This window comes from Malania oleifera, chromosome 6 (assembly GCF_029873635.1).
Source record: "Malania oleifera isolate guangnan ecotype guangnan chromosome 6, ASM2987363v1, whole genome shotgun sequence".
Classification (NCBI taxonomy): domain Eukaryota; kingdom Viridiplantae; phylum Streptophyta; class Magnoliopsida; order Santalales; family Ximeniaceae; genus Malania; species Malania oleifera.
In genome coordinates, this window is record NC_080422.1 from 80,302,889 (window position 1) to 80,329,690 (window position 26,802).

General features: G+C 37.7%; 2 protein-coding genes across 2 annotated transcripts; one reads left to right on the forward strand and one right to left on the reverse strand.

The window, feature by feature from the left end:
• Positions 1-738: 738 nt before the first annotated feature.
• LOC131157987 (mitogen-activated protein kinase kinase 2) lies at positions 739-22,976 on the forward strand. Its single transcript, XM_058112495.1, has 9 exons — positions 739-1,102; positions 1,213-1,297; positions 3,355-3,495; positions 17,798-18,022; positions 18,098-18,280; positions 18,393-18,616; positions 20,468-20,513; positions 20,683-20,784; positions 22,472-22,976. Exons 1-8 carry the CDS (start codon positions 1,029-1,031, stop codon positions 20,770-20,772), a joined length of 1,068 nt encoding a protein of 355 aa, XP_057968478.1. The 5' UTR covers positions 739-1,028; the 3' UTR covers positions 20,773-20,784; positions 22,472-22,976.
• LOC131158670 (protein phosphatase 2C 53) lies at positions 21,784-26,482 on the reverse strand. Its single transcript, XM_058113537.1, is given in 9 exon segments — positions 21,784-22,055; positions 24,559-24,984; positions 25,219-25,315; positions 25,317-25,394; positions 25,494-25,603; positions 25,606-25,713; positions 25,716-25,848; positions 25,972-26,007; positions 26,009-26,482. Coding segments are annotated over 9 exon segments (1,461 nt in total). The 5' UTR covers positions 26,210-26,482.
• Between the last annotated feature and the right edge of the window lie 320 nt (positions 26,483-26,802).

Sequence of the window (26,802 nt, forward strand, 5' to 3'; positions counted from 1 at the left end):
TTATTGTTATATATATTGCATATTATTTTTAGGGTTTTGATTTATTTCCAAATTATTATTATATATTATTATTAGGATATTATTATTATTATTATTATTGTTATGTGTTATATTATTATTAGGGTGGTATTTCAATCAGCACCACTTCATTATTAGGGTAGTCTTACTATGATATTTTAATATTGAGAAATGATTTTTTTAGATTAAATTATTTATTTTATATACTTTTAAATTTAAATCAAAATTAAATAATCAGATAAATTTAAATATAATTTATATAAAAATATATAAAAATTTTAAAAATAATGATAACGCCAATTACAAAATACTTTTACTATTTTTCAATTGTCATGTTTAATAAAATTTTTATTATAAAGTAAAATTTGAAAATAGAACAATTAAGTAAAATAATTATTATAAATTTTATTTTTATTATAGTAATTTTTTAATGCGTATTATCTGTAATTTTATTATTTTAATTATATTTTTATAATATTTTGATTTAAAGATGAAAATGAGTATTTTTTTAATCAAGTTTTTAATTTGTATAATAGGTTATTGATTTTTAAATTTTAGTTTTTTTTTTTGATTTTTAGTTTTCGTTTTTCTAATTTTTTGACGGTAATTCCAACGAACTCTAAATTTATTTATATTTTTTAGGGGAAAAAAAAAAAAAAAAACAAGGAAGAAGCCAACGCGGTACCGCTGTCATAGGGGAAGTGGCAAGCCACTTCCGCCCCCAATCATTTTCGCACAAAATTGAAAGGTCGAAAAAAGCAGCGACTGGTCAATCATTTCTGGAGTAGACGAAGAATTCGTCTTCCTCCTCACTCCCTCCCGCCCTCCTTTCTTCTGTCATGGTGACTTCTCTGGTCTTCTTGACCAGTTCGATCTACATATAAATTTGTATGATATATTCCTATAAATACGTATAATGAATCTGACTTTTCCTGCGTAAAACCCAAAGCTTTCTGTTTTTGCTTGTAAAAGTTTTCGCAAGACTCTACCCTGCACCAACAACTCCAGTCATGAAGAGAGGGAGCTTAAGCCCCAATCTCAGGCTCTCTCTTCCTTCCGAAGAGGTGTCGTTCGCTAAGTTCCTGTAAGCCTCTCTCTCTCTCTCTCTCTCTCTCTCTCTCTCTCTCTCTCTCCACTTTTTTCTTTGGGTGGGGGAAAAGGTAAGCTATGATTTCGGTTTTTAATTTTTGCCAGAACTAAAAGCGGCACTTTTATGGATGGCGATCTGCGGGTCAATAATTATGGAGTTCGAATTGTGTCTCAAAACGAAGAGGAGGCGGTAAGATGTTTGACTGAGCACGGTTGCACAATTTTGTTTTATCAAGTTTTCCTTGTTTCTTGTTTTTTTTTTTTTAGAATTATTTGTTTATTTTTTAAATTGATTGTTCCGTGTGTTTCTGCGGAATTCTGCTCTATAACATGCACGGTTTTGTTTTTATTGAATCATAAATGTTTCATGTTTCTCGTTTGTTTAATTGTAAGTGTATTTCTACTTGTTCAACAAAAGGAATCTACTTTAAAATTGACCCTTCAATTTCCCCAGCGAGTCACCAAAATGTAGATTCAGGTTCTTAGATGTGGACAAGAAGCAGTGTCCCATACAAGTAATGGGATGAAGTGGATATTATCAAGAGAGGGGAACCTGACAATGGAGATGATCTGGAGATGAAGAGTGTTTTGGAGAGGAGCTTTGGGTCAGAAATGTGAGCTGAGAGCCCTCACTAGGGTGATAAAGGTGGTATCTATAGTGCTGATTAAGGGTGAGGCTTGTATCCAATGAGGGGCAGGATCATGGTTCTATAGGTTTTCAGCTAATGAGAGAGAAAAGAATTAAAGTTGTAATTGTTTAATGAGACATTGCCAAGGGAAACAATGAGGAAATGCCACTTGTTGTGGATTATACTTAAGCTAGCTAAGGAAGGGTTAAGGGGATTGAGGCAACCTTAATGGACCCCGATTCAAGCCCCCAAGCCAAATAACAGCAGTACATTTGAGGCTGAGAGATCACCTTTTTGATTTCTGTATATATCCGAGGTTGAGAGGCCACAATTTCTGTTTCTGTTTTCGGATTGTTGAAAGCAAAAATTAGTTGTGGAAAGGTGTTATTAACACTTCCCAGCAATGAGATGATGGTTCTCCTAAAATTTTGGCATGTTTTGTGATGTGTTGTGCTATATTTAGCATGTATCAATGTATCCTTTTACTTATTCCAGCTTCATAACCTTTCTTTGGTGTTGGTTGTGATATCGCTTGAGTTGAGCACATGATGGACCGGTGTTTGCTGATCTTGATATGTTATTCCAAGAAGTTTTATTGCTGATTGTGATTGAATTTGAATGCCGGGAATACATTAGGTTGAGTTTTCTTAGTTGAAGTTTTTCTTTGGATCTCATGGGATGGAATATAATCCCCCATTGTGTAATGAAATTAGCAATCCACTAAGTGGTCCTAGTTGTAGCAACTCTGTCACACTCTTACTTAGTAAGTTCCACCCAACCAGGACTGGATGGATGAGAAAAAAAAAGGGAGAGAAAAACTTGTGGTTAGCATTTTGGCAGCAGAGTCCTCCCATGTGAGATTACCCCCCTCTCCCTTGCCATATCTTTTCTTCCTTCCTTTCCTTTCTTCTTTCTTCTTCCGGTTGCTCCATTGCTGAGCCATGTTGACAGTGCAACACCCTCCTGGCCATTTCCTTTTTCCCCTCCTTTTCCTTCTTTCTTTTTTCTTCTTTATGGTTCTTTCCCACTTTCACACTGGCACCAGCCAGCCACTACTTTATATCCTCACCTATATTTCCATCAACTTTTGTAACAAATTAAGTTCTCCTGTAGTTTTTGACACCCCTGAATTTGAATATACCATTAATATTTTTTCTATTATATCTTCTAACTAAAAGTTTGCAAAAGTGAGAAATCAAAGTCTGGAAACAACAAATAAGGTAAGTGGATGATTATTAGTTTTATAAATTATTTATTTGCATTGATTAATTAATTTTTAATCTTGCAAAATGTGTTAGGAATTAAATTTATTGTTGTATTTACACCCTGGATTCTCTCTTATTTGGTTTTCCATTATTTTTGCATGGAGTATATCTACTGAATACCAATGTCTGTTATAGTCCATCTTGACCTGGTTAAGTGGGACTTACTGGATCAGGTTGTGGCAAACTCCATTTCTATTGTTGAACGAAAATATTTCATTCTTTTGTACGTTTTTATCTTATGCTATCACTATTTGCTTTTACATGCATTCTGATGTGATCCACATTTGACACCAAGATGCTCCGAGCATTAGAGATTGGTTAGTTGTTTTATTTGGATGCCAATTTTTGTGCAGCCACCCCCTATAAAACCATCAGAGTCAGACAATCAGTTGAGCTTAGCTGATATAGACACAATTAAAGTCATTGGAAAGGGAAATGGTGGAATTGTGCAATTGGTGCGGCACAAGTGGACTGGTCAGTTTTTTGCTCTGAAGGTATGGCATAGGTTAAATTCTTATTTATTTTTCTTGTTGTATACTTGGTGGAGACTATAGGTTATTTACCTTGCCCTTGTATTTTAGTTCTCATTGTGTGGTACTTAGTACTTGTGTAACATTGAGAATTTTACTCGTCACATGGTTGAATTTTTAGTATATTTTCGAGACTCTTCAATCCTGATTGGTGAGGAGGATACAATTCTTTGGCGTGTTAGGCTATGATATGCTAATGTCTGTTTTCAATCTGCATTGAAAAGAAGGATGTGATATAGTGATATAAGCTTATCTAGTTTCGTAAAAAAATTTAATGGCTATTAAGCTTTTGAAAAAAAAAATTCATGAATTCTTCACTTAAGCTATTTCATTTTTCTAGTGAGTTTGAGGTATAGCATTTGGAATTTATATTTATCCTGTATTGATGTCATTAATTTTCAGGAAACAATGGTCATGCTTGGTCATACAATTCAAATGCTGGTTAGGAAGTCTCCTTTTAATTCACCTAAATGATAGGACCATAGCATAGTCTATCACTTTGAATTGTTGAATTCTAGGATCTTGATTAACTTATTGCACATGGAGAACCAATGCTTCCATTGTCATTGTTCGAAATTAAAATGATCTTGATTAAATAGGAATCTAACTTAATTAATGGAGTCGCCATCTTATTATTTTTAGAAAAATAAGCAGAAAACCTAATTTTTACTTTGGGTCAAGAGTCCAAAATTACCCAAAAACTCATTTATGGTTTAAAATAGGGGCATTTTAAATATAGGGTGTCGTCTTGGACACAGTGAAAATGCACAGAATAAGGGAGTTGTGGCATGGGCAGCGCCAGAGTGATGCACTCCATGTGTCATTGGGTCAAAGGCTCCATGCAGTGCTCGCTGGGATGCATGTTGGCTGACTAACTGCAGCAGGAGGTGCAATTCTGTTGCACATCCCCCTTGTCTAATTTTGACCTTGTTTTGGACTGGCCCAAATCCTACTGCTTCTCCTATATGGAGACACTGGGAAGTTTGGTTACAATTTGCTTCTTTTATTTATTTATGCCTAAAATTCACTTGCAAGGTCAATTTAATTGCAATACAGTCATTTTTTGACGAGAATGAACTCTTTCTTAATAGGATTGAGCTTGAATTCATGCAACTTGAGTGTGTATTTTGACAATTGTCCAATTTTGAGTGCTTGGGCTGAATGCACATAATTAAAATACATTGATAGGCTGTGGACCAAAATGAAATGTTTATAGTGTGGGGACCGTTCCGAGCTCTTTTCAACGGGATTGAGCTTGAATTCATACAACTTGAGTGTTTACTTTCACAATTGTGCAGTGCAATTTTAAATGCTTGGGCTGAATACACATAATTAAAGTACATTTGATAGGCTGTGGGCAAAAATGGGGTTTTTATAGTGCGGGGAAGAATATCTGTTCTAAAACCTTACTATACCTAAATGGCTATATTTTATTTTATTTTTCCCTTCTTCTTGTCAACCTCTGACGCCTTATTTTTTAGTTTTCTTGAAATATTTTTCATTAATAAATTGTTACCTATCACATGTTTAAGTAAACAAAAGTGGCTATTTGTTAGTTTGTGCGGCACTTGATGTAGGATGGTAACAACAAAAAAATAGATAGATTTGAACTGGGGAAGAAGAAAGAAGAATAAAGGAGGAAGAAAAAGATTTGAGGAGGGATAGAGAGATAGACATGAGGGAGAGGGAGAAAGAAACTCCTGTGCGAGGTAGATTAACGTGAGACTCAACTATTCATCAAAAAATTTCTCAACCTTGCATCATAAGCCTATATTTAGAGGCAACTAAGAAACCCCAAAGATAAAACTATTAAAAATTACAAAACAACCCCAAAGTGACTAAAATTTTTTGAAATAAACAAATATCCCTAAACTAATATAATATCTCAATATCTTAAATCTATGGCTTCTATATAACTATTCAAAAGGCGGCAAAATTGGTCCTCCATCACTCTCCCCTTACTGACCTCTCTAAGTAGCATTTGAAGTGGAATGATCTCTCCATTGAACTAAGAATCACTGAAAACTTCCATTTGAAGAAGCTATGCACTCATTGTCTAATATAGTCTCAATTGCATCTTCTTGTTTTAGAATGACAGGTATTTGAAGAATGACATATTCTGCACAAGTAGTAGAAGTAAAAGGGAAGGCTCAAAGGTGCCTTGATAAGGGTATTTGAGGAGTGGCATAACCTGCACATGTAGTAGAAGTAAGGCTCAAAAGTGCCTTGATAAAGTTTCAAATCCTCCACAATTGAAAACATGCAAAAATCAATAAGGCAGTAAATCAAGTGGATGAGCATTAGATCCAGATTTCCAATAATGGGGAGTGAGCCAACAGCTTGGGCATGCAATTTCTTAAATGCATTCTTGGGGTAATGTGACACTGTCACCTACATTAAAATCTCTAGCTTTATGATGCACATTAGCAGCCAGTTTATGATATTACTTGTGGTAACTTGCACCTAACCTTGGCATGCACATTATGGATATGTTGTGCAAAGGACTTAGCATGTTCAGCATCTGATGGTAAAGGAACAAGATCAAATGGGGCATGGGGTTTCTATCCAAAGACACTCAAATGGGCTTTTGCCCGTGGATCTGTTTGTTTATTTAATCTAAGTAAACTCAACAGTAGGCAATACCAAGTTCCAAATGCCCTGTTTTTCTCCTACACACACCTAATCACCAAACTATGATTAACAACCTTTGTTTGACCATGGGCGAGAAGGCAGAAAACATCGAAGCAGTGCCACACTTTGTGTCTTCCAGAAGTAACTGATAAAAGCTTTACATCTCTATTAGACACTATGGAGCTAAACCATGTAGTTTGAAAACTTCCCTAAAGACCAGTTTAGTTATATGTGAAGCATAAGAGATGACAAGGACTAAAATGTGCCATTGTAGAGAACATGTCAACCACCACAATAATAGAATCATGACCTCAAGCTATTTTGACAAAATCCATACTCTTTAACTGTTTCCATTGCAAGTGTGGCAAAGGAAGAGATGTGTAAGGTCTAGTGTTTTGTTTACTAGTTTTTGCTAATTGGCAAGTGCAACGTTGAGAAACTATCTTAGAAAGATATCTTTTTAAAGAAGGTCAGTAAAGCCTATCCTCAACAAGTGCAATGGTCTTGTCTCTACCTAAATGGCTGGCTAAAACACCCGCACACAACTTGCAAACTAAGAAATTTGGAAATGAAGTGTGAAGGATGCGTAGTTTAGTGCCCTTTAATAAATAATCCTCATGGTCAACAAAATCAACATAGTTCCTATGGTTACCACTACTCACTTCTGAAAAGATGATTATGAAATTGGGACAGGTCATAAACTTATCATTCAATCTTTCAAATCCTACAACTTACTACTCATCACATGATGAATATTTATTAGTAGACTGAGGGCGTTGCCTGAACGATACTTGAGAACAAAGGTGTAGTCATTCATGAATTCTACCCACCCAACATGCCAAGAACTCAATATCTTTTGTGAACTCAAATATCATAATGCTTAGTGATTATACTATAGTACAAACTCTTGAGGCAAAGAGTAGTATCTCCAATAGTGGAAGCATCTAACCACAACATAAAAGTGATAAAAGTTCTTATTATAAGTGTCGTACCTTTGTTAACCTTAGAGAGTTTTTCACTAAAGAAAGCTATTGGGTGCCCCTTTTTGGCTCAAATCAATACCAATACCTACCCAGAGGCATTAGAAGCAAGCTCAAAGACTTTACTAAAATCACAATTTCTTTGTACATGTGTTTGAGTCATCTTTCTTAATCTCAACAAAAGCCCTAGTAGCTGTAGGGGTCCAATGAAACCCTCCTTTCTCAAGACAGTTGGTGATAAGAGACATGATAGTACCAAAATCCCTACTAAGTGCCTGTAGAAAGTGGCTAAAGTGCTAATGAAAACACCAACATTTGAAACCCTCCTAGGCTTAGGCCACACTCTAATGACTTTGACCTTGTCTTGATCAGTTGCTATACCATGCGTAGTGACCATAAAACCTAAGAAGAGTGCCTTGATATGCTAGAAATTATTCTTCTTAACGTTACCTATGGTTTGGTTTCCCTAACAGTGGTGAAGACCCGATGTAAATGACTTGAATGCTCTTCTCTAGACCTACTATATGCCAAGATATCATCAAAGTAAACGATGAGATATGAATGGTTGTGAGACGTGTCGTAACCCTCATGAAAATGCTAGGAGCATTAAAGAGGCCAAAGGGCATCTACTTGAACTAACCAACCTGGGTCTTAAATGCAGTTTTCCATTCATCTCCTAATGCAAATCTGATGATAGATTTGTCCACGTATAATGACAACGTGGAAGATAGTAGTTCATTCTTCTCACTATCCAAAGCAGTGGACAAAACCTAGACTAAGGAAAGGATGTGGTTTGGCGGGACATACTTGCCTGAACCTCATACTTCTCAATGCCAAGGGCTTTCTGTTAGGCTGTTCTAGAGATTCATGTGAGTACACCTCTCTCCTAGCGACCTCCTTAGGACCATTAATAAACTTGGTGACTGTGTGATATGTGCCTTGACAATACCACTCCTAAGCAAAAGCTCCTCAAATTGTTCCATTCAACTATTCACAATGGTGTTTTTTCTAAGATTTAAGAGCTCACTAAACTACACTTTCTAGTAGGAAGGGGGGAGTCTTTTCTCTTTCGGTCTTTGTCCCATCACTTCCCATTGGGAATAGAAGGGCCATCTAATCATTGGAGGGTTTGTTCAGCAGTTCGCCGATACTTCTTGGCTGGACCTACAAGATTCATTTTGGCATAATGAGCTTTTACCTCGCCTCTCAATGGTGCCGCTCAACATTCCTCCATAGTCCATATCCTTTATCCAATATAAGAAGGTAGTGGGATCTAAATATGATATGTATGCACTTCATCCTTTATCCTCTCAGTAATATCCTCGTAATCCTCATCATCCTTCCTAGGTGGATACCTATTGCCCCTTTTAGGAATTCTACCACGACACTCATAGGTGGCTGCCTGGGGGTATTTTGATGCTCCATGGGATCAAACTCATGGTAATACTAGTTACCTGGGTCGCTGCCCACCCCTGGAACCGCAATCCGGATTGCATGTACTGATTCATGGGTCAATAGCATCCTGGATCCATGTGGGTAAAAGCAGCAACCCAGACGTAATCATTTTCAAATGAAAAATATATGAAAATATCCATAAATTTCAAAAATAGAGAGAGAGAGAGAGAGAGAGAGGGCTTTTTGCTGATGCGATGGTGGATGGATTCAAACAGAGAGAGAAAAGCCTGCAATGGATTCCTACTGCTGCTAAGCCTGCAATGGAGAGAGAAAAGAGGGCTTTTTGCTGATGCGATGGTGGATGGATTTCAAGCACAGAGGTGTTTGAGTGACTCAGGATTTTATTTTGAGTACAGCCGGTAATTATTCGATCCTAAGTAAATAATACAAAACACACTGAGATCTGACATAGCATATCGACTAATTGGCCCAAAAGTGGTTCATGAGTACAGTGATCCAGAATGACATACTGACTAAGCCTATTTCCCCAAGAGCCGTGCTTCTCTTAAGTAGCATACCCCGTTCCCATACTTTTACCCTGACCCAAAACACACTGCTCTTCAGGTGACTATGGTAATATGTACATTCCAAATGTACTTGAGAATCACTTCATGAATCATTTTCTGTCATTGTCCACAATCTAGGAGAATATCATGAGAAAAGCTGGAGGTGCAGTTAAATCCTTACTGCTTTTTCTCCACCATGTCATTATTAAATATTAAGACATCATCAAAGTAATTCAAGTCCATGGTTCTATCTAACTTCTGACAGTAGTCTTGAAAAATTGGTTTGATTGTGCTTTCATATAAGATATGGGCTCTCAATCTTAGAATTGTTTGAAGTGTAGTCTTTTCTATAGGCAATTAGTAGGATCATGCATGATGATCTTATTTTTATGTATTGTTCTCCTAGTTGGAAAATTTTAAGTCTTGCATTTGTTTATTTATTTTTGACATGATTGCTTAGGCCTGACTCTTACTATGTCAGATCTGGCTAAAACTTGATATTTACAAGTGAATCTTGATTATTTAAATCTAACCCATGCTACCTATGGTTCCCAATTGTATGGTCATAATCTTGTTTGTAACTCCTCACGGATCTGACCCATTCTGAGGATGTGTTTGGTTGGGGGAACTGTAGAGAAATGAAACTTAACAGGAGAGGAGAAAAGAAAAGAGACTAATTTCTCTCCTATATGTTTGGTTCAATAGGAGAGAAATCTGAAATGTATTTTTTTTTTCCTTGTTTGGTTCAATTAATGGGAGAGAAAAGACGATAAATTGTATAAAGGCATTTTATAATATCACTCTCATAAGAAAATTGCAGAATAACAAGACAATGATAGAATATAAAGTTATTGTAAAAAAAAAAACAAAAAACCAAATTTTTTAGATTAATCCAATTGCACAAAATCCTATTAAATGCGGAACAAACTTGTATGCATAGTCTACGCCAATATTTTTATTTGCCATATTTTTTAGAAATAATAAAATCATATAAAAAATAAAATTGCAACTTAATGTATATTATTTTAGGAATTTATTTTGTTAAGAGGCATAATTGTCTTTTTTGTAAAGTTATGAGTTAGTTTCTTTTCTTCTCTCCAAATCTCTCCAATTTTGGGAAAAAGCGGGCCTTTTTCTTCCCTTTTTATTTCTCTCCACTTCTTTTCTCTTCTTCCTCTTTATATGAAACCAACTATTCCTTTTCTTCTCTTCTCTCCACTCATCAACCAAACGCACCCTGTTTGATCCCTATTAGGTGGTCACATGGTTGTTAGAATCATAGTAGTCAAAGGCGCAAAGCGCATCGATGCGCAGCGTGAAGCGAAGGTGTGCGCCTCATGAAGGTGAGGATCGCGAGGCGCACAATTATTAAAATGGTGTACAATGCCTATTTGGTGGATAATTGATATAAAAACACATCAATAGTTATATTAGAATTTAAAATTCCAAAATAGTTGAAAGAAGAAACGATTGAAAAATATTTTTCTTCATTATATTGTTCTTCTGTACAATCCAATATATAATACAATTACCTATTCTAAACAAGGAAACAATTTCCTATTGAATAATATCAAATCCCCCATAATTACCCACTTTCCTAATTTGTATTTTATTTACAAAGATATTCGGGATTGATATTTTAACTCCCCCTCAAGTTGGATCATAAATATTAATCATCTCCAACTTGCTAATAAGATCATCAAAGCTCTATTGTCCCAACCCTTTAGTGAGGATATCTGCAGTTTGTTCCTTGGTTGGCACATAAGTCATACATATAATTTCTTCTTCAATTTTTTCTTTGATGAAGTGCGTGTCTACCTCCACATGTTTAGTCCTGTCATGTTGGACTGGATTAAGAGAGTTGCTAATAGCTGCCTTATTGTCACTGTAGAGTTTGATAGGAAGGTTCACCGGTACTCGTAATTCCTCCAATAGTTTTCGTAACTACAATCCTTCATAAATCCCTTGAGCGACTGCCCTGAATTCAGCTTCAGCACTACTTCGAGCCACCATATTTTGTTTTTTGCTTCTCCAAGTTACGAGATTTCTCCAGACGAATGTACAATATCCTTTGGTGGACCTTCTATCTTCCATTGATCCTGCCCAATCTGCATCTGTAAAGATATCTACTTTCTTGCTTTCACATTTCTTAAAGAAGAGTCCTCTTCCCGGGGATCCCTTGAGATATCTAAGGATCTTGTATACAACATCTAAGTGAACTTCCTTTGGTGAATGCATGTGTTGACTTACTACACTGACTGCAAATGCAATGTCTGGTCTACTATGTGATAGATAGATCAGCTTGCCAACCAATCTCTGATGCCTCTCCTTTTCTACTGGTTTTCTACAATCTTCAACCCTCTTTACTGTTTCTATCGGGGTTTCGCTGGGTTTACACCCTAGCATGCCAGTTTCAACTAGGAGGTCGGTAACATACTTTCGCTGAGAAATACTAATTCCCTTTTTTGTTCTTGCCACTTCCATGCCCAAAAAATACTGCATTTGTCCCAATTCTTTAACTTCAAATTCTGTAGCCAGAACCTTCTTCAATCTCTCCATTTCTACAATATCATCACCAGTAAGAATTTTATCATCGACATACACTAATAGGATTGTTCTCTTACCTCCTTCAGACTGTTGGAAGAATAGTGTATGGTCTGATTGCCCTTGTCGATACCCTTGATTCTTTAGTACCTTTGTGAATCTGTCGAACCACGCTCTAAGAGATTGTTTGAGGCCTTATAACAATTTCTTTAATTTACACACTCTGTTTTCTTCACATGTTCTACTGAATCCTGGTGGTATAGTCATGTAAACTTCCTCTTCTAATTCTCCATTTAAGAAAGCATTTTTAATATCAAGTTGTTGTAGTGGCCAATCTAAATTGGCTGCCAGGGACAAGAGAACCCGAACTGTATTTAAGTTTGCCATTGGTGCAAATGTCTCAGTATAGTCAATGCCATAGGTATGTGTAAAACCTTTTGCAACAAGTCTGACTTTATATCTTTCAACTGTTCCATCAGATTTACATTTCACTGTGAAGACCCATTTACGACCCACTGGCTTCTTCCTTTTCGGTAGATCTGTCAACTGCCAAGTTCCATTTTTTTCTAGGGCTTGCATTTCTTCCATGATTGCCTCTCTCCATTCTGGTATTTCTAGAGCTTTCTGAATGTTTTTTGGCATTCTCATCCTATCAAGATTAGAGACAAACACACGATATCCTGTAGACAAGCTTTTATAAGACATGTCTTTCGACCAAGGGTATTGAGTACATGACCTAGTTTGTTTTCTGATTGTAATAGGTAAATTGATATCATCAGGTGCAGAATTATCAGAGGAAGACTCAATTACCAGATCAGGATAAGGCAAGGGCTCATGATTATTCGGAGCTATCACTGGTTCCAACGCTCTTGGTGCCTTAGGTATGAGATTCTCCCTCTCCTTTGTTTTCGGCTTTTTTGAGTAAACCAGTATGTCTGCGTTGTTTTGCTCTCTTACATCTCCCCCTGAGGGTAAGTGTTTAGTTGTGTTTGGCAAGTCAGGGAGTAATGTAATGGAGGACTTAATGGAAGACTTAATAGATGGGTTAGGGCATGGAGTAACCGTAGATTCAGTAGTAAAAGGATCAAAGAACCGATCTTCACTCCATTTCTCCCCCTGAAGAGAGGGTTTTGGGAAGTAAGGAGTGGTTTCAAAGAAAGTGACATCAAGACTAACGAACAGTCGTTTTGAGACTGGATCATAACATTTGTAGCCTTTTTGGGTAGGTGAATAACCAAGGAAGACACATTTAATGGCACGAGGATCCAATTTATCGTGATGGTGTGCATGGACATGAACAAAGGAAGTACAACCAATAATTTTCAGTGGGAGACTGGAAGGGAGTCGAGAGGTAGGAAAGTGTTCCTGAAATTTCTAAAGAGGGGTGACAAATAAGAGTGCTCAACTTGGCATTTGATTAATGAGATGTGTGGCTGTTAAGATGGCATCGCCCCAAAAATAATGTTTCATGTGGGTAGTAAACATTAATGCCCGGGCTACTTCAAGTATATGTCTATTTTTTCGTTCAGTAACCCCATTTTGCTGAGGGGTATCCACATAAGAACTTTGATGAACAATCCCATTATCTTGAAGATAAGTTCCCAGGATGGTATTAAAATATTCCGTACCATTATCAGTACGGAGGATCTGAATATGAGTCTGGAACTGTGTATGAATCATGGTATGAAAATTGATGAAAATGGAGCGGACTTCAGTTTTGTCTTTCAGTAAGTAAACCCAACAAAGACGAGTATGGTCATCGATAAAGGTCAGTAACCATTTTGTATTGGTGCGATTTAGGGAACGTGAGGGACCCCATACATCACTGTGAAACATAGCAAATGGGTGAGATGATTTGTATATGGATGATGGAAAAGAAGTACGACAATGTTTAGCAAGCTCACATACTTCACATTGAAACTCAGAAGCCATTTTATTTGAACAAAGAGAAGGAAACAAACGTTTTAAATAGTGGAAATTGGGATGACCCATCCATGAATGCCATAACAAAAGTTCACTATTTCTAGAAGTAGATGTAGAATCACAAATTGTAGTATTACATAGTTTACTCAAACTTGCCTCCTCAAAGTAGTAGAGTCTCTCATACGCTTTAGCAGTACTAATCGTCTTCCTCGATGATAGGTCCTGAAAAACACAATGAGAGGAAACAAATTTAGTGGAACAATTCGAATCTTTTGTTAACTGATTGATAGATAAAAAATTGCACGATAACTTGGGGACATGTAAGACCGATTGTAAAGTTAAGGAATCAGATATGCGAATACTTCCTTTTCTAACAACTGGTGAGAGAGAGCCATCTGCAATTTTTACCCTCAAATTCCTAGCATATGGTGAGTAGGATGAAAAATATTGATATGACCCAGTCATATGATCGGATGCACCCGAATCAATTATCCAAGGACATTTGTAACAAGATGTGGTTTAAAGCTGACAGATGATTACCTCAGTGAGCCAGGGAACCAGAGGAAGACTGACCCAATGTTTGCATTGATGAAATCATCTTATATAACTGATCCAGCGGTTCAGGATTGAATGCACTGCTGGACGGGGTATTGTTGTTCTCTCCTTGTGATCTTTCAGTTGATTCGTCAGTGTTGGCCTCATACCCACGATTTTTTTGGTATTGTCTCGGTTTCCAATCTGCCGGTTTTCCATGAATCTCCCAACAGGTATTTTTTGAATGACCTATTTTTCTGCAATGTTCGCACCATATTTTTCCTCTTTGCGGTCGTTGACTAGGTCCCCCTAGGCCTTTAAATATAAGAGCTTAGGCATCCGGCCCAGCGTGTAGCCCATCTAATTTTTGGGCGGATACAGGTACAGCCGGGTCCAGCCTAGTGGATTCATTTTGAGGCCGCAACATCACCCGCCTCTTGTTCTCTTCCCTCTTGACCTCTGCGAAGACTTCTCGGGTTGAAGGGAGAGGTCGCCGGCCAAGGATCCATCCCCTCACGTCATTGAGCTCTTGATTCAGGCCGGCAAGAAACTCAAAGACCCTCTCATTTTCGAGCCTCCTTCGGTATTGAGTGCTGTCGCCGGAGCACTCCCACTCCTCATCGATGTTTAGATCGAGCTCTTGCCAGAGATGACTCATCTCCATGAAATACTTGGTAACACCTCTCTCGCCTTGTCTCATCTGTTACAATCAGGTCTTGATGTCGAAGATTTGTGAGTAGCTTTTGACATCGGAGTATGTCTCACGTACGGCTTCCCAGACTTCCTTCGCCGTCGGCAAGAACAAGTAAATTTTTCTGATTGATGGTTGCATCGAGTTGATGAGCCAAGCCGTGACCATGGAGTTTTCGGACCTCCATCTTTGCAAGGCTACAGCGTCGGAAGGGTCTGGCTTCCTCCGCTCATCGGTAAGATATCCAAGCTTCCCTTTTTCCTCAATCACCAGTTTCATGGACTGAGCCCATTCACGAAAATTTTTCCCGTTTAGTTTTTCCAATGAGAGTGGAAAGACTGTGTTATCCAGTCCATTCGTACCCCCACCGGACGTAACCTCTGAGTCACCGGTGATGTTTGTAGAGGAGGTAGAGCCTCTGCTGTTAGCCATCGTTGAGCTGGGTTTAAGAAATCCTAACTCTGATACCATGAAAGAAGAAACAATTGAAAAATATTTTTCTTCATTATATTGTTCTTCTGTACAATCCAATATATAATACGATTACCTATTCTAAATAAGGAAACAATTTCCTATTGAATAATATCAAATCCCCCATAATTACCGACTTTCCTAATATGTATTTTATTTACAAAGATATTTGGGATTGATATTTTAACAATAGTCCATCGTAATTATGACAACCAAGTACCAAGTTCCAAGTGAAACAAACATAATTCAACGCAAGTAATTATGCATGCAAGATTTCAAGCTTCAAATTAGAAATGAAATAAAAGGCCAAAAAGCACCTTCAATATCAAAAGAAAGGAGTACAATAAAACAACAGCTAAATTCAGTAAAAAATGTTATATATTAATATATTCCAGAAACATGTATAGTTTGTATGTTGCATTTCCAAAAAAAATTACAAAACAGCAGCAAAATAAAGTATATACTTGCATTAAACTACATAATTAATTACACATTATATAATATTAACTTAGAGGCTTAATGCTAGTTACTATTATAAGCCGAAGCAGCTGGCAGGAGGCAGCAGAACTGAAGAACCTCTATATGACAAAGGGCTCCTGCTTGCTCGAAAGCTCGAAGATGAACTGACGAAGGGCTCCTGCTGGTTTGAAGGCTCGAAGACGAAGAGCACCTGTTGGTTCGAAGGGTCGAAGATGAAAGCTTTGTGCTGGTTCGAACTTTGAAGGGTCGAAGACGTAGGGCTCCTGCTGGTTTCGTACCGCTTTGAAGGATCGATTGGTCGAAAACGAACTTCTCCTGCTGGTTTCGTGCCGCTTCGAAGGGTCGAAGGCGAAGGGCTTGGGCTGGTGCAAGTTGAACTGTCGAAGGCTGGATTGCTGGAAGTAGGCTGGGGCTGGTTCTGGCTATGTTTTGTTTCTTAACAGCTTCGAAAATTTCAAGGCGCGACTCACTGCACCTGGAGAGTCAGAGCTCCTACCTGCGCCTCTTGAAGGTCACCTCGCCTGAAGAAGGACGAGGCGCTATCTTGGTCGCCACACTGCGCCTCGCGTCTAGGTGAGCCTCAGGCGCATTTTTAACTACAATGGTTAAAATCTTGTGTTTCACAATTCAATTCATTTGAATTGTATCAATTCCACACCAAATCAACTTGAATCTTAGTAGCAAATCAGAAAACAACAGAGTCTATCGATTCATCCCATGAATCTAACGAATCGATATGAATCCATTGATTTGAAATTTCTCTTAGTTTTACATGATTACCTTCCATTCCTTGTTTACATAAATTCTGTGCGAAAACAGAGGATAAAATAGAACTTTAGGTCTTTTGTTGCCTTTACAAAACCATTCCATACTCCTGTTTTACTGTTGAGAAGGGCAGAACACTCATCGGCTAAGGTGGTACTCATGTTTTGTTGTGTTGTTAAGTTCAAAAGTTGTTTCTTTAGTAATTTGTTCAATTATTATCAAAATTTTAGGGCTAATTTTTTTATTTTTTATTGGGGAAAGAATGTGCATTAAATATAATTTTAAATTTTTTTTTATAAACACCAAAAATTCAGTTTTTTATTATTTTTTCTTTATTCCTTCCCTTAAACAACATGAGTTCATTTTGTAGGGAAAGCATACACAAATATGATTTTTTATTTATCAAAGTGCAAATATATTTTAACATTTTGCTTCTTGTTTGTATATCGATATATGCATGTCATTTGGGTTTTGGAGATTTGTGTGGAATCTCATGATTCAATTGATTCGTTATTCCTGAAATTGGAATTTTGATTCACAGTTCAAATCTCAATTTGACAACTGTGGCTGGTCATAACTTTGGATGACTCAGTTTAGAAGATTTTTATGGCTTAGCAGTTTTCTGTTGTGACCATCCACCAATCAAATATTTGTATGGAGAAGAGTGAGGAATTTACATAGTTTGATGAAGTGTGTTTTGATTGTTAAGTTACTGCTCTCCTGCTAGAAAGCAGGGTTTTTTTTTTTTTTTTTTTTTTATAACTTGGCCACATGAAAGAGCACATGTTTTGGTTCCTTTGTGGCAACAATTGTTTCATTTAACCAGTTTGGAAAAAAATTTCATTTTATTTGGAAATAAAAACAGATCAAACAGTCTGAAATGCACCCAAGTGCAGTGTCACTTACTGATGCCAGGGATAAAAGATCTTTAAGAAAATGTCAGAATTGTGTTTGAGCATGAAAGTGAGGTTATTTACAAATCCTACCAGGCACTTCAACATGGCCCAAGTTTTAGATTTCTTCTTTGTTGTAGGGCCTTGTGCGACAACTTTCCTATAGACTGGCTGGAAAACTAGGTTTTGTTTTTTGTTTTTAGTTTTTTTTGGGCTTTTGGTTTTTTGTTTTCTCCCTGTATTATTTATCTTCTTGCTTTAAAGAATGCATGGCACATTATTTGTTCAACTTATGTTCATATTTTATGATTTATGTCTGTCGTATTTGCAGTATGTCATGGTGTTTAACCTGTTTCTGGGAGGATAAGTTCTGACATACTCTCCAACATTCAGGTCATTCAGATGAATGTTCAGGAGTCCATACGCAAGAATATCGCACAGGAACTGAAAATTAATCAATCATCGCAGTGTCCATATGTTGTCATCTGTTACCAGTCTTTTTATGATAATGGTGCAGTTTCAATTATATTAGAGTACATGGATGGTGGATCACTTTTAGATTTTCTAAAGAAGGTCAAAACAATCCCAGAGCCATATCTTGCTGCCATTTGTAAGCAGGTGGAGTATTGTTTAACTAATTGGTTCAAAACTTTCTAACTGCTCAAAACAAATATTAAATGCCCATTTATGCAGGTCCTCAAGGGTTTGTTATATCTCCATCATGGAAAACACGTTATCCATAGAGACTTAAAACCTTCTAATCTGTTGATAAATCATACGGGGGAAGTCAAGATAACTGATTTTGGTGTTAGTGCGATACTGGAGAGCACCTCTGGCCTGGCAAATACTTTTATTGGAACGTACAACTATATGTCTGTAAGTAATTTGATTGCATATGTGAATTAAATGAGAAAAGTTTTCTTGTTCAAATGTTTCCCCCTTTTGGTTGTTTGAATAAATCCCAGTCATTCTGCATTGTGTTACGCAGCCAGAGAGAATTAGTGGAGGTCAGTATAACTATAAAAGTGACATTTGGAGCTTGGGATTAGTTTTGCTTGAGTGTGCAACAGGCCAGTTCCCATATTCCCCAGCAGAGCCAGGAAAAGGATGGGACAGTGTATTTGAGCTTATGGAAGCTGTTGTTGAGCAACCTGTACCTTTTGCACCAGCTGACCAATTTTCACCACAATTTTGCTCTTTCATTTCTGCATGGTAATTGATTCTTGCCTGGTTTGATTACAGTTGGAGGACTAAAGTGGCATTTCATTCACTTAATCTAATTAAGTTGTTTCAAAATTAGTTCATATCTTCTCAACATTCTATAGGATGCTTTACTATTTTAAGCCTTGAAGTTTTTCTATGTGGTGTTTGCTTTATTGTTGTTGTAATTATTATTATTATTATTATTATTATTATTATTATTAACTGGGAAAGGGGTAGCGGGTTGGGGGTGGGGGAGGAGATTTAAGGAGACAGGTAGTTGTGGGGTTTCTTTTTAGGGATAAATATCTTACCCTCATAAAATAGTCATTTTGGAACATCCCAAGTGTGTCTTTATTATAAGGTAGGTTAATCTTTTGTGGATGTGGGCTTTTTTCCTTTTTGACAAGTAAATTGGTAACTTGTATTAAGGGCACCAAGGGGATCCCAACCCATTATAAAGAAATAGCGGTGAAATAAAAACTTGAGTCATTGTAAAATGATGATGCAATCAGGGAAGTGAAGTGGAAAAAGGGCAATTCATAGAACAAAACAATTTGGTGGGATGATAGTATGATACTGGAGGAGGGTTGGCTTAGGAATTGAATTTGAAGAACTGAACTTTCAAGTGGAGTGTTAAGTGTGAATGAATGTGTTCTTGAATTTCTTTACAGTGGGTGCTCCTTCAACACCTTCTTTCCTTCCAAAATCTAAAGAGTCTAGAAGATAAAATAGACCAGTGGCCCAGGGGGTGGGCAGGGTGGACGGGGGTGCGAATATCTCACCTTCCACCATTGGAGAAGGGAAGAGTTTCTATGAGGCATAACCCAAATAAAATGGAACCATTGCAATTATCATGTTCCTTAAGGTATGCGGCAACCGTACAGTGAAGAAACAGGCAGGCTGCCGGGCTCTGCTCTTTCTGATCTATCTGTGCACATGAAATATCAATTCACCAAAAGCACACCTCTCCTCCTAAGATTGTGCCTCTGTAAGGGTAAGCCTCCCAACAAGCTTCCCAGGAAAAGAAAGCGTCTTTTGTTGTATATTTAACTCTCCAAATGGCCTTTTAAAGAAACAACCACACTTATTCTGGCAGGTTGTAAAAAATTTTTTTTACAGTGAACCTAACATTTTTACCACCAAGCCATCTCTTTTAATTGCCCTTATTTACATGAACTCTGATGCTATATGGAGGATCCAACAGATTCTTGGTATCTCTCAGTTCCCAATCTTGCAAATCCATTTTGAGGGTCAAATACCACCACGCCATTATCCCCTGGAACATGAACATCTGCCATTCTTCTTATGTGTGCAGCATGAATTTTCTATCAAGTTACAGAGAGTAAATAAAATATTTTTAATTCATTCTATTTTAGAACAAAGATCATATCTCTGCCTTTTCCATCATTTCAACCTTTCCCAAAATGGAAGCACCAATCTGTGGCGAACCTACCATTTCAAATGAGGCTTGGTCCTTTTGTGATTGTGAATATGTAGCCAGCCCCGATTTTCTATTAAATGGCACAGAATAAATGTTTAGATTCATTCACTTTTTGGCATCTGCATTGTTGAACTTAAAAGTTTAAAGTTCCAACATATCGTATGTCTGCTTTTCCATCATTTCCTTAAGCGGAAGCATCAATAAACTAAGAACTCACTTTCTTCCAGTTTGTAATGTTTGAAATTTACTTATTCCATTCATTCTCACTCAAGTTTAGCTACTGGTTTCTTAGATCTGTTTCCCATACACCTTTATGAGCACTTTAGTGTTGACTGTTAAAAGTTGGTTTTTTTCCCTCTAAATGTTTTGGTACCTATGCTATTTTATAATCTAACCCAGAGCTTGTTCGTCTATTCCAGTGTGCAGAAAGACCCAAAAAATAGACAGTCTGCTCATGAACTTCTGGTACATATATGATCTTTGCTTCTTTTTATGTTTTTGTTTCTCTTTCCACCACCCCCCCCCCCTGTTTTCATTTTTATATTTTCTCTCATTGATGGTCTGAAATCTGCACAAACCAAGTTGTATATTCCTTGCAGATACTGATGTAGACTTTGTTTCATGTGAAATACAGACACATCCTTTCATCAACATGTATGAAGACTTGCATGTTGATCTTGAATCTTACTTCACCAATGCTGGATCTCCACTTGCAACATTTTAATGATTAAATCTGGTATGCTCTATGCCTGGATCTGAACCCCTTATCCTAAGAATGTAGATGCTGTATTTCCCTTTATTGAGCGCTTTTATGAATTGGTACACATGCCACCTTTCAGGCATGGGCCCTGGACCCTTTCCTTCTTTTTTTATATTGTGTGCCTGCATGTCTCTGCATGGTTCCATTCTTCTTTCGTAACCAAGCTGATCCAAACTCTAGATTCTGAACTTCATATTGGGAATGACATACGTTGGAGCATTAATTGATAATTTTACAATGGTGGAATTTTAACTGCACTCTTTTTCCACTCTTCTTCCATTCACCTACTCTTACACAAATAAGATTAGAGTTTATGAAATCTTTTAGGATACCATTTTGTTTTCTTATTTCAAGAATATTTTTCTCTTTTCAAAGGGACAACCAAAAAATAAGCCAAGGTTACATTTGCGAGCAGCAAAAAAAACTTTTTTCTGAAAACAAAACCTTGTGCTTTTGTATCCCCACATTGGAAAAAAGGGGGGTGAGGGTGGTAGGAGAGAATAACTCTTCCTCTTCCTTAGAAAAAACAAGAAAACCCTGGGTTGACAGGGGATGCTTTCTCTCTCTTCACAATGCTGCATCTCAATCATCAATACCACATGTATTTTGTTGCAACTGCATTTACATTCAAGAGATTTGCCCATTGCATGATCATCAATAAAGGCGTCATTATTAACTGTAAAGATGATCTCCACTAGCACTCTTACCTTTGATGCCATTGGTGGCATTTCAATCTAATTGCTGCTGTTGCCAGGTTCACCACCTCCATTAACTTGTAAGCGGCAACATTAGTCAAGCTGTTGCCACCTGTCCTCCACCCTTCTGGATATTCTTCCTGCTTGTAGTCATCATCTTGTCACGTTTACATTCAAACCATGCAATGCCCTTTGCCCATTGCATGATCATCAATAAACATCATAACCGTGAAGACGATCTCCACTAGCAGTCTTACCTTTAATGCCATTGGTGGAATCTCTAACTAATTGCTGCTGCTGCTGCCACTTCCTCCATCTCCATTAACTTGTAAGCGGCAACATTGGTGATGCCGTTGCCACCAGTCGTCCACCTGTCTGGACATTCTTCCTGCTGGTTATCATCATCTCTGTCACCTTTTTTTTTTTTTTTCAATGACAATGTTGTGGTCAAAACTAAAACCATTATGTATGCTATCCAAAACGTGCTGCCATCTTTACTGCCGTCATCTCCACTGTTGGTGCCTCCATCACCCACTAACCCCTGCTTTCTTGCTTTAGTAAAACATTAAAGATTTCCCATGTCTGCTGAAAATGACAACTAGTAATCTTACACATTCGAGCTTGTTGGGGAGTGAGGTTTCAGCAGACATTGCCCCTCCCACTCCATAGTGTAGTGTTAAAACTTTTGTGGTAAGAACAGGGATAGTGGTTTTATACTGCATTGCTTCTGGTTCCAGCCTTGCAGGCAATATGCTGCAGCCAGGAATTGGGCTGTCCTCATCATGTGCTTGGCTGCATTGCTACCTTCCTAGTTCTTGGTCTTCTATTTACTAGTTATTTATTTATTGACTTCAGTGGTTTAAATTTTATTTATTGGATAATTAAACATTCATGTAGTGCACGAATCAGTTATCATATGTTTGCAATTTGTGCTTTGATTGACAAATATCATGTTAAATTTTCCACAGATTTTATACTGCAAAAAAAAAAAAAAAAAAGGGTGGTATGTGGAATCCTTGAAGGTGTGCCGGGGCAAGGTCTAGCTGAACTTCAATATTCTGGCAAACAATCCCTAGTTGTCATAGTGACCAAACTACAAAAAATGTCCAAGCTCCTTTTCTTTCAGCATCAGCAGGATTTGAGGAACCCAGTGCATGAAGATTTGAACCGCTAGGAGCTACTAGTTATTAAGAAATTGATCATTGCCCCGAGAGGTAATGTTTGTATTCTTGCTAGAGATGTTTAGGAATAAGTATATAAACCTGCAGGCATGATTATTGTACTAAATCTACACAAGAAACATCCTAAAGGGATGTTTAGTTTTGACTGCTTAGATGAGTGGGTCTGTGTTCCCAATAACCATGTAATTTTGACATTGATGAGTTAATTTTGCTTTAAGCTATGGGGAAGGCCCTAGCAGTTTGAGACTCAATTTTTCGAAGATATAAAATGGTTTATGGATTCTGAGTGAAACGAATCAATTAGAAGTCTTGGTGCTGATGGATTTTTTATTTTTTTTAGCTGTTTGTAGATCCTTGAATTGCCATCCCCCTTAAAACTGAAGTGGGGAAAAATGGAAATGCGTTTTGAATATTGAACATTGCTTGTGGTAGGAAACTATACTCTTTGATGCATCTTTTTTCCAATTTGTTTTGAATGTAGGAAACAGATGGTTAACATTTCTTTCACAAGATACCGTGAAGAGCATCATGTAACAATGTGTAAACTGCTGCCCATAACCTTTTCTCCCCAATCCCAGATATAAAATAATCTCTGTTAATGATCAGATGAACTTTTTGGAAACAAAAGGATCACTGCAATACCCCCATCTCCCTTCCAAAATGGTAAAAATCTGTATCTAAGCCACAACGAGCGAGAAATTACTATGCCTTGAATGTGAGGCTATTTGTCTTGAGATGAAAATACAAATGATCAACCAGAAGTCAAAATGAAAATCATTGTTCTATGTTGTGGCATCATTAAACAACTGAATTTCCTATATTTTGCTATTGTAGGAGTAAATATTAAACAATGCTATGCTTTTTTGTTATCAGGTGGCCTAATGATACAATAACATCAGCAACATATGTTGGGAATAAAGAACAAATTCCCGAAACCTGTGAGAAACAAAATAGAGAAAAATAATGCCAAAGAAAAATCAATCACACGCGCAAGACAATATTTACGTGGTTCGGCAATTTTGCCTACGTCCACGGAGTTGCAGGGATTTCAATATTATCAGGAAGAAAACACAGAGAGTGTGGCGATACAATGCTCTCCCTCTCGCTCTCTCGCAAGTACAACCACACCAACCCTAATCACCCGAAAACAATCCCTTTTATATGTTGCGCTTAGGGTTCCGTTCCAAATGGGCTCCAAAATTTTTCCCGGGGGCATTGCCCCCTGACTCCCACGAGTACGGCTCATACCGCTTAGTCCATGAGCGCTGCGGATTGGGCCTTACGGCTCAAGCCTTCGCTCCATGGACTAAGCCTTAGGATAGAAATCTCTAATTAAATAGGGGTCGGGTCAGCATCCAAATTAAAACACAACTAGGCTCCACAAAAGCCCAACAACATAGAGTTAGGAATCTACTACACTAATTATACATAACTAGGAAAGCCCCTCTCCCCAAACTTGATCTTGATTCCCTCAATAGAAGCTTTGACAACTTCCATGCCCCTACTATTTTGCTTCTTTCCAGTCACACATGGCACACAGCTGCAGCCAGGACTGCCCTCTTGCAGCTAATCAAGTTAACCCCGCCAAAATGCTATTCCATTCACAAAACTTCATGATTACTTCTCTACTAATAATCACAAGTCAAAAGCATTCTTTTAAAAGTTGTCTTTGCATTCCAAGCAAAAGGTTAGAAACATTCTTGTCGCTCTGCTGCAAAATGCTTGGCAAAACTCATCCAAAACAAGTCTTTCTATCAATATAACTCAAGTTTAAAACCTACCAGTAAAACCAGCCATGGAATGAAACTATATATATGTAATACTTATTCCAAACCAAATACACCTTTGAACCAGAGGCAAAGCCTATGCAGTACCCAACTTCAGCCAACACATTGTTAATATTTGTATTAGGCAAAAAACTTGCAACTTACTCTCTGGGTTACTTCTAAACTTTCTCTGCACTTTCATGTCCACCACAATAACAGTGATATTATCCTTGCTTCCTCTTATAAGGGCAAGCTTCGAGAGGTATTCTGCTGCATCTTGAGCTGCATGTTCAACTCCTCCCTCATCCCTTTTAGGAGAAATGGTAGGATCATTATTTTTATACCAGAGAAGCATTCGTCTTCGTGCTGCATCACAAACTTCCTCATTTGTCATGACATCCCATAATCCATCACTGGCTAGAATAAGATATTCATCTTCTTTTTCATGAGGTACAAACATCATTTCTGGGTCCGGAATAGTCCATGGTTTCAAATATTGATCACCTGAGGAGCACCGACGAACAAAAGAGAAAGCTGAAGATTGAAGTTGATTCCAACAAAAACAACGTTCATGTGTATAGTTTTGTGTGCATGCGCGTACAGATAGATACTTGATCACAAGTCATTTTACAATGTCAATTAGGTATTCCTCATTTTTCATTAGTGTTAGGTTTCATTTTGAATTGTTCATCCTTATCTTCACATTCTTTGAACCCAAGCAATTATTGTTGACCAAACAATATAGTTTAACCAGCAGAAGTTCATAACATAGATCTAACTTATAAGCCATATTGTATGCATGCAATGACAAAGCAATCATTCGTAAAACATGCATACCAATGGACCTTGACACTGCAAAAACACCCAAAAATGTGGAACCCATCCCAATGTATCACCCTACCTTCGGCTGCTTCTATTCTTGCACTTTCATCATTCTTATTTGGCTGAGATAAAAGTAGATGCAATGCAAATTAGCTTCCTAGGGAGCGGCAGCTCAGAATGAAAGGTAAGAGAAGTAGAAATCAACTAAGAATATTTCTTACTTTGTGATCTATCGACAAAGGCACAGTTAGTTTTTCTTGGCAGAGGATTGCCCTTGAATCTTCACAATTTGCTACTATAAGGTGGGTTGGACAAACAATGGGAACCGCATAGTAGACCCAACATTTCCAGGAGCAACAAAACTAGGACCAACTTTAGAGACATCAGTTTCAGATTCAACATTGCCCCCATGGTTTGCTCCAACCTCAGCATCAACTTTAGAAAACAGCTAGAGAAGGCTCGCTCTGACTCTTGTTGCCAATTCACCCTTACGCTTCCCTCACCCATGCTATCTTCTGTCATTTTTATCTCCTTGGCCAATGTCAAGTGAAGACGATCACGACAACAATTAGCAACCTCTGTAAAAGAGAAAACCACACTTGAGCAAAGATGTGGCATGTATCATCCAAACAATTCGAAAGGAAAGAAAATTGAAATTATAGAAAGAGAAATAGGAAACATGAGAGAGCCAAGGTGTACCTCGCATCCACCATGCCCATCATAGACTCCAAAAAAAATGGCCAGTTAAGAGACTTGGATTGCAACTCTCTGCACCTAAAACAGAATCACCCATTTCTAGTTGGGGAGAAATCTTCAAGAATTGTGGTACAATTGCAAAAGCATCTTCCATCTTCTCTCTTTTTCCACACATGGATACGGATCCCCACCGAGGCACGTAATCGGTTGCAAAGACGCATCCCTTGCTTGTTCTACTCATTTTTGCTTCTCACTTCTTACTTCTATTAGAAATTATAGGATGAGTTCCACTGGCACTCTCTCTCTCTGGATTTATAGGCTTTGATTCGGTACTTGATCCCACCAAATTGACATTAACCGCAGCTTGGGAATCGGGATCAATCTTTTCAACGTTTATGTTTGATGAGGGATTTTCTTTGACATTGCCCTTCGAAGCCAAGAGCTCATCTCCACAATCTCCATGGATTTTTCTGGAGTGAGTACCCACAGATAGACACTAACCCTCCTGTAATTGATCACCCTCTAGGGACGACATATCTCCATATCGTTCCCGGTCCATGGTTGCATTAGTTCAATGATCAGCTTCCGAGGCCTCTTGTCTTCCCTTCAATTTCTCAAAACACGCAACAATTTGTAAAAACAATGGAAGCATGAATGGGTTTTCTAACTGAACCCAAATGATAGAAGTAGAATGGGAAGAAGGCTGGAGGAGGAGGAATATTGCTAGTGCCCATAGAGAGGAGAAATGTGCGTTTATATAGAGAACCAAAGCATCACCACCAAGAAAATAATTAAAATAGACAGGAGGAGAAAGCAAAGAAGACATTGAGCCAT

What these genes read in the sequence shown, in the direction of transcription:
- LOC131157987 (XM_058112495.1), top strand. Translation starts at nt 1,029, where the DNA reads ATGAAGAGAGGGAGCTTAAGCCCCAATCTCAGGCTCTCTCTTCCTTCC. An exon ending in GTGTCGTTCGCTAAGTTCCT is followed by an intron (nt 1,103 to 1,212) that starts GTAAGCCTCTCT and finishes AATTTTTGCCAG; the next exon opens with AACTAAAAGCGGCACTTTTA. An exon ending in AGTCTGCTCATGAACTTCTG is followed by an intron (nt 20,514 to 20,682) that starts GTACATATATGA and finishes TGTGAAATACAG; the next exon opens with ACACATCCTTTCATCAACAT.